The following is a 9,000-nucleotide window of genomic DNA, read 5'->3' as shown; positions in this document are numbered from 1 at the left end:
TGTGCCGGTGGTGGGAGGGTCCGCGAGGAGGGCAGAGCCGCTCCGCTCCGCTCAGTGCTCGCGCGCAGACAGGAGCAGCACTCAGATGTTTTCATCCCGAAACTGAAAAAGGACGTTGACGAGCCTGACGCGAGGAAGAAAAGCCTGCCGTTAAATTTGCGTGCGCGTTTATCTCGTTTCCTGTGATCTCCTCTCGGTGAGATGTCAGCTTGTCGAGCCGCTCTGCTGCTCCTGTGCGCGGTGTTGACGGTGAGTCGCGCCCGCAGGAGCTCACCGGAGCAGGAGGATGTTCAGGAGAAAATCAACAGCGCCAGATGCACGTCCAGGTGCCTCACTCTGCACATGACTCAACTAACCGCTGCCTTCAGGCACCTCCAGGTACCTACGGTCACTTTGTCTCATATTTGAGAGTGTTTGCGGACCCTGAGGTCAACTGTGACCTCCAGTCAGCGGTCGACATGACCACCGGTGTGTACAGAATAATTTAGACATCATAAAATAAAAAGACAGACAGCCATGATCGAGGACTTTGGCGCTAGAAACATTCATATGACCCTTAATCGTGAGTGAACTGTGTGAACTAATTGTAAGGACAAATTTTCACAGTTTTACCCTCAACTCTTGCGTTAAAAGGAGGTATTTTCTGTAACTGTAACTTATGCTGCAGCTCTGTTTTGAGTCATACAGCTGAGTGGGACCACTCAAGATTTTGTTTGCCCAATAGTTGCTTTGCAGCTGCCTGACTTTCCGTAATCCAATTTTTTATTATTTTAACTAATATATTTGCTTTAATGTAAGGTGGCCTCTCCCTATAAAATGTTTCACTGGAGGATAATGAAGTTTAAAATGAACAGGATTGGCATTTAAAATCGGTCAGGGGCAGTCATGTCCAAATCTGTAAATAAAACAGAAAGATTGATGTTTGGAAATTAATTTTACATGTCATACGGATCTTAATGGATTTTCAGATTTAGAATTTTAACCTACTTCAAATTGCATCATTATTAACCAAACACCAAAACATTAAAAAAAAAAAAAAAAAAATCAAAATTCTTCTTCTTTGGTCTAATTGGTGAAAGAGCCACATCATAAAGGAAACTCAGCGGGGTAACAATGGCCACCGTGTCGTGCAGGGATTTGTGATCAGCCGAGAGGTGTTGTTATGCACAGTGCAGTGGACTTACTGTCTAAATAATTAATCAAAGGAAACTGAGTGATCTCACCTCAAACCCTGAGTTGTTTCCTACATGGGTTTCATCAAGAAGTTTTCAGACTGATGGTGCCTCGTGTCAGTACTCCCTGGGCCAAAGGTACGCTGGAAGAAATTTGGTTTCTGGTTTATAATAGTTGACAAAATTACTCATCTGAGTGAAATCGCTGGCCCATGTTATGTGGCCTTTGTAGTGAGGAATGTGAGATTAACGGGGACATTAGGACGTTACCAAGTTCGAAAAGCCACTTATCGTTAACGGCTTCAACATGTGCATGCTGTGTAGTGGGTGGGAAAGTCATTAACCACAGAGTTTAGCCCCAGTGGCTCTGAGGTGTGTAGAAGAAAGTGTGTGGATATATATGTGTGTGTGTGTGTGTGTTTGCATATGTTCATGTATAAAACGAAAGGTTTGGTCTGGTCCCCGTCCATCTAGAATAGACTCCCGGCACCTGTGCATTGGATAATGAGTGTGGCCCCTGGATGACTCTCTAGCAGTGTGTGTGTGTGTGTGTGTGTGTGTGTGGTGGGGTTTCTGGAATGGAGGTGTGAGAAAGGGAACGTTAGGTTTAAACTTTATGGAGTGGAGTGCAGTAGTCAGATGTTGAGCATCAAACAGCAGCGGTGGAACTGAGAGCTGCTGACTGCTCGGTAGCAAACAGGCCGAACATCCATTGAACATAATGTTATGCTCCTCTGGGATGAAACTTTTTTCTTCTCTTAGACGGGTTTGTTTTCCATCAGAGGCATGGAATTAGTTGACATCCATGGTGTATTTAGACTACCGCGATTTTCCTGATATCCCATAATCCAGAAAGGAAGAGGTGCCAGTGTATGTAGCACCAGGGTGAGGGTTGTCACAAAATCACTTTTACTGAGCTTGCGTCAGTAATTACTGTGATGTCGGTTGCTGTCTGTCGGACGCAGACACGAACCACAGTGAGATGCGACACTGCTTCAATTCCACAAATTATAACAGGTTACAGCACACCTGCACGCAGTCCTGAGAATCAACATACCAAACATGCCAGCTATGATGTGTTGACTTAACAAAAACTTAACAAAATAGCAGAAAATAGCAGAACTGTTTGTCCAGCTAAGCAGTATTTTGGTTGTGACCAGTCGGAACCTCTTTAGGTTTGGTGATCAATATTCATCGCCACTCACTTTCAGATGCTGAACAGGTCTTCTTCTCTTCTTTTCGCCATATTAAAACCAGCATTGTCTCATCCATGAATTGATTGACAGAAAATTAATCAGCAACTCTCTTGATAATCTATTAATCATTTGATTAATTGATTTTTGTATTAATTGATTATTGTAATTAACCAATAGGTTTTCCTTCTTCTCCACTGTGAGGATTTCGTCCTGTACTCTGTTTCATATCACTGCGTTATCGATTGGACAGAACAGAAGTGAAAACTGTGAGCGGAATTTCTCGTCACTTTCCGACATTTTATCATGAATCAACGATGAATCAAGAAATTAATCAATAATGGAAATAGTGGTTATTGTCAGCCCTAATTGAAGTATGTGGAAGGGAAAAAACGTATTGACAGGACAGTGACAAACAAGAAAGGACAACGTTGACGTGTGACACTGAAAAGGTCTCTTCTGGGGTACAAGGGGGCACTAAAAACTTTGTGTGCTAAACCAAATTAAAAAGAGCCTCTAAACTTTGAACAAACAAGGAAACAAGTTTCCTCTGAGCCACATCCTGGGGAACAGCATCACTCCCTGAACCTATTATAGGACAGTGCAGCAGAGTGATTAATGGGTGGGAGAGACTGTGTGTTAGAGCATTCATTCATTTTAAGAACATAACGTTTAAAACAAAAAAAAAACCCTTTTGATAACATCTCCAGTAACTATAACATCAGTGAGGACAAGTAGAGCTTTACTCATCCTACACTGTCACCACACTCAGACACAAACACACACATTGCTTCCTCTGGCTTCATGTGGGTGAACCCTGTGTTTTTGGCTCTTTCTCTCTCAGAGTGTGTGTGTGTGTGTGTGTGTGGCCAGTGTGTAGCCACTAAAATGTGAGTCACCAGTTTTCTATTTACACCTCGCTTTCTGCTGCTTCTCTGGGTTTTCCACTACTTTCCCTTGTATGGTGTAATAGTGTAATTATAGCTCTTTGTGTGTGTGTGCGCACACACATATGAGCATATATATTCTGGTATGTCATATTCCCAGATTCTTCCTTGATGTAAACTCTTAAAAATAAGGAAACAACTGCAGCCTCGCCTGCAGAGCTGGCTCTTTTTGCAGATACGTAGATCAGGTTAGACTGCGTGTCTGAAACACTCACAGGTCTGTGGTGCTGATGAGTGGATGTTAGCGGTTCGAGCCAGGGCTGAGGGCCAGTGCGAGGCTGAATGAGCTGCCTGTGCATTCATTTTTTTGGATGTGTGTGTGTGTGTGTGTGTGGGCGCGCGCATGTGTGTCCCAGCTGCTCTGCGGTAGGTAACTCTAATCAGCCCAAAGGTCGGTCAGCCAACCAGTCACGCTCTGAAAAAGACCAGAGACAACGGGCAGGTCAGGTTGCACACAGACAGACGGAGAGATAAAGACAGGTAGACGGACTCGGTCAGGCACAAAAACACGCAGGGGAGATGGAAAGATGGGTGAGTGGGCAGGTAGACAAACACACAGACGGGTGTGACGAGCATGGACGAAGACAGACAACCTGAACAACTGATATGCAGGAGTAAGAGTGGACTGACATGCAGGAAGACAGATAAGCAAGAGAGACAGGCAGAGAGACAAAGGCTTGTTTCTGGGGCTTGGTGACTGCCCTGTCATTTGATCGGGAGAACCGGGGATATGGTGATAAAACTGTGGCGGCGTAGGAGTGACTCTCACCTGAAAACCAGGACAAGAAATTCCAAGACAGTAAATCACAGCTGGAACGACGAAGCGTTGAGCGGCAGGGCTTTGTTCTTTCAGCTACAGAGAGAGAGAGAGAGGCACATACAAAGACTCTTTTACCACATCAAAACCGTGATGGCATATTGTGTCTGATACTTATGCAATTAAATCTTCTTTTCTGCTCTCTGGATGCAAAGCTATAATCATCAGCTGGCTGACTTAGATTAGCACTAACACTGGAAACAATGGAAAACTGGCCTGCTGCTGTCCAATGGTGACAGGTTTTCGTACAAAAAACAAAGATTAAAACTGACTAATCACAGTTTGTATGTGTTGAACTATTTGTTGTTCGGTACCTGCTTATATTTCTCCCTGTTTGCAGTCTTTGTGCTAAGCTAAGCTAAGCTGACCTGCTGCTGGCTGTTGCCTCATATTCAGCACAGACACGTGAGCGGTATCAATCTTTTCATCCAACTCTCGATAATAAGGCAAAAAGTAGTGAGTTTATTTGCCAAAATGTTGAACTTTTCCTTTAATTTGTCGACCATTTAGAATCCGTATTTTCTTTTCAGCTGCAGCTTCATTATTGCTGCAGTGGGAACTGAACCAAAACAGAAGGACAGATGCCGACGTAATGGTCGGATGAGGCAAGGTTCAGGGCCATATAACAACCGCTATGTTGTGACGCTTGTTGTTTACAGGATGTACACCACAAACACTCGGCTTTGACACACGTGCACGGGAACACGCGGGCGCACACGCACGACTAGACTAATTAGGAGCTTCTGTTGGGAATGTTCAGACCTCAACCTGGGCTTTTTCGGAAGAGCTTTATATTCTTGTTTAGGTGGAAGTTAGTCATGAAACATTCGCTGCACACACTCACACAAACAACGCTCACACACAACACACACACACACACACACACACACCAGAGCTGCGTTGACTTCTGGTCATCTGGGGATGATTAGCAAAGTTAATGCCTCGTGTTAAATAGACTCTTTACTGTGCCACACCACAAACACTGACCACAACACACACACACGCATGGACACACACGCACATGATATGTGCACACACACACATACACACACTCAAGCTCCCTCTGTCTCTCTCACACACACTCACTTTTTATCGCTGCATCTGGCAGAAGTGTGATTTATATCTCACTCTCGTTCAAACACTGAAGGGTGTGTGCAGCTGTGCGCGTGCACGTCGGCCACGCGCACGTTCCTGTACGTGTGTGTTTGTGTCCCTACTTCTTCTTCTTCTGCTTCTTCTTCATTCCTGCTGCTGTATCCAGTCATATCAGATTGTTATTCTTCACCAGTGATTACTGTGGACTCAGCAGTCATTAGAGCCATGTGGAAGTCCTTTAGTGCAAGTGTTTCTCACTCCGTGGGTCAGTTCTGTTTCTGACGGGTCTCTCGTGTCTCTCGGCTCAGACAAATTTCTCTTGTGGATCCCAGGATAGGAACAAAGTTTAAGACCCTGTGTTTTTACTGTTGGTATGAAATCCAGCCCTGTCGAAATCCATCATTAAAATGAAATGGGATTTGTACACATTTTTGTCCGAACTCATATGCTATAAGCTGAGTGAAAGTGAAAATTCTCATGATATTCTTCATACACGGTATTTTGTGGGAAACTATGTGTTTTTTTGGGGGAGGGTTTGTTTTGTTTTTTTGTGTGCATGAAACACAAAATGCTACAAATAGTTTTCTTTACACAGGTTTTAAGATAAATAGCAGTACAACCTTATGACCACAGAAAAGTAATTTGTACATTTTTTATTTCTTTTTAATTAAATTTCATCCGTGGATGAACATACACTATTAAAATTTGACTTCTCATCATTAAAATAGCTAAATTCCAGCAATCACCAAAATTTACAGTGTTCTGCTTCACAACTAGTATCCACAACTCCTTGCCAGTCTCCTCCCTGCTACTATTAACTAATATTTATTTCCATATTTCAACTCCTTTTGTCTGTCTCCTGCTCTTTTCAACTTCCTCCATTCCTCCCATTTCCTCTCAGTCTCCCACATCCCACTCCTTTTCTCTTCTTCCAGCCACCTTCTCCCAATCCTCGCTTTCTTTCCCTCACATTTTCAACATGTGCAGCTGTTTTGCTGCGCACACACACTCACGCCGACACGCACACACCGGGACCCTACAAAACCCCACTTTGACCACCATTTAATAGCCATACGGCACACAGGCCCATCTAAACCGCCTTGATTAGCTCTGACAGCAAATATGTCCCATGAAATTGGCTTGGGATGCGTGTATGTATGCGTGCGTCCATGTGTATGTGTGTGTGTGTGTGCGCGCCTGTGTTAATGTGTGTGTTGCTGAGGGGGCTGAGCAGTAGTGACATGGCGGGGAAGACAGAAAAAGAAAGAGAGCGTGAAAAAGATGAAGAGAGAGGATGAAGATGAAGATGAGAGGCCAACAGGGGGGATGGCAGCTTTATATCTTCTGGTTGAAAATCTGGAGATGTTTAACTGGCCTCTGCGCTTCTCTGAGTGGAGCATCTACAGTATATCACCATCATTTTCAAGTCCTCTCTGGTCATTTTTACAAGAGTTGGCAGCAATGTGGGGAGAACGAGAGGACGAGCTGGATAGTACAAATGAAATACAGAAAGAAGGACAAAGTGGGCCAATGGAGGCTAATCTGGATGAGTAGCAGCAGGAGGAGGAAGAGGAAATGTAAAGTGGTCTGTGTGTGTCTGCGTATTGTACTTAGATCCTCTTCTTGCTCCTCTGCATCTGTTTTTTCTCCTCCAGAAGAAAAGCAGAAGCGTAGCTGGTGTCATTAACCGTCCTTCTGCTGGAGGACGAACCTGTGAGCAGGACAGAGCAGGATGATATTGTCAAAATCAAAAATCATAATATTTTTGACTGGATAACTTGGATACTGGGAGTTGGAAAGCATAATGATATTATGGGAAGTCTGAGAAATAGTTAGAGCTGCAATGTGAACTTGATTGTGATTAATGTGGATATGATTAAAATTCAAACCTGTCTGGTGTCACATCACTGAACTGGAGCAGGATAATGAGTTTGGAAAATGACTTCACTTAACTGTAATGTGTCCTTTAAAACCAGGAGAAGACGATATTTAAGCTATATTGGAATTTAAATAACCAAACACAATGATAACATTTTTCTTAATCCTGTCGGAGGCACTTTTTAATTACACAACAATATATAACTTCAAAGCTCCCACTCCCACTGTGCTTTTTAAAAATATTATGGTTATTATTTTGTCATTTGACACTGACAGTGAGTCCAGGTACATTTATAAAAATGTGTCTGATTAGTCCAAATTGGCCACCATTAGCTGAATGCAAGCGCTGGCTGAAACACTGTGGCTGAGTCCAGTTGTTAAGTGACGCAGCTTTTAACATATTTGCCCCAAACTTAAAAACAATCTGCCGTACAGGTGAGTTAGACCAGACCTCCACACTTTGATTTAGCTTTAGCTCTGAGCTCACCTGTCCTCAGCGTCTGCACTCATTAACTCGTCTCTCTTCGTGCTGCTTCTGTTGTCGTTTCTTCTGAACAATTTTCTTGCTGCTGTTGTTGAAGTGTCGATCACTGATACATATTGCTATAGCTTTATCACCCAGGGCCTCGCTTTTCAAACGTTTTTATGAGGAAGGAAGTGCCGTCAGCCTTTTTTTGTCCCCAAAGGAAACACAAGAAACCCACCCAAGGCCTCTTTAATTGCATGATATCATGATTCTGTCCTGGATATACAACCCAGATCACAAAAAATGCACGTTTTTATGTTTTCGAATGTCTAAAGAAGCTTGTCATTGGATTAACCAGGTGATTCAGAATAGAGAAATGGACCTGGTATCTGTTTAACTTTGAGCTGCCTCTGAACTGTGTGGGTGCTTATGTTTGAATGTTTGAGACAGTTAAGAACCCTCCTCCATTTGTGTTAGCTGCACTGCTATTTTAAGACCTGCGTCCATGGAGATTTGGTAATTTATGATGCAATCAGTAGCACCTGGGCGGTGTCAGTTTTGGGTGCTAAGAAATTGCCTTGAAGACAGGAGGAGCGAGAGAAAAGGTGTGCAGAGGAGGAAGGTGGAGCGATACCATGACACCCATTCCTCTGTTCATCCTCTCTTCTATTCTTCCTTTCATCCATCCTTCCCCACAGACTTGTGACTAACATATTCATCAGAGATATAACCATTGCTTTAATGCTCGACTGCTCTCTTCTCTCTCTCATCTGTTATAAGCTGTTTAAGAGGTCGATTCAGCGTTATCCTTTTTTATGCGTTGTATAAATTACTGTTAAGCCAACAATGTCCACCCCATTATTTCTATGTACTTCTTCCAAGATTACGTCCAACAGTCATTTCACAAACAGAATTTCTGTTGAGTGAAGTTGTTGTGGCCTTTGTTCACAACTCCATCCTGACTTTGCTTGCGCTCCTCATGCCTCCGCTCTGAAAACTAATCGCCTCCCTGTTGCTGCCAACAGCTGTACAGCCGAGGCAATGGTAAGCAGCTGTAGCAGTGGACGTGGACGGAGGTGAGAGCATGAGAGGAATCAGGCAGATAAAATTTGTGGAGAACTTGGAGTGCTGACCACTTTCACACGTATGCCGAATGGCCGGTGCTGAAGGCAGGCGTGACTGATGGCCTGTCAGTTTATTTAAATGTACAAAAATTGTGAGAGGCAGCCTGGCCCATCTTAGAGTCTCAAAGAAGCTTTTAACCGAACTGTCTGACCAGCATTTCTTTAAAAATTTGTCACGGCTTTAATCTTGCCCTCAAAACTATCGACTGTTCTTGTGACATTCGTTCAGCTGCTATACGCTGGAGCTCCACAGGGCCTAGAAGGGAAATAAGTCGTCATTTTCATACTTCAAAGTCCAGTTCGGCTTC

At 43.6% G+C, this 9,000-nt stretch overlaps 1 protein-coding gene across 1 annotated transcript in view; it reads left to right on the top strand.

Annotated features, from left to right (window-relative positions):
- Positions 1 to 9,000, top strand: part of anos1b (anosmin 1b) — a 40,354-nt gene continuing 31,354 nt past the window's right edge. The window contains exon 1 of the mRNA XM_046392117.1: positions 1 to 378. Coding sequence (XP_046248073.1) covers positions 202 to 378 — 177 coding nt within the window. The 5' untranslated portion in view covers positions 1 to 201. The remainder of the gene's footprint in view (positions 379 to 9,000) is intronic.

Source organism: Scatophagus argus, chromosome 6 (assembly GCF_020382885.2).
Source record: "Scatophagus argus isolate fScaArg1 chromosome 6, fScaArg1.pri, whole genome shotgun sequence".
NCBI lineage: Eukaryota > Metazoa > Chordata > Actinopteri > Scatophagidae > Scatophagus > Scatophagus argus.
The sequence above is the reverse complement of the archived record's forward strand: the minus strand, read 5'-3'. Positions and strand labels throughout refer to the sequence as shown.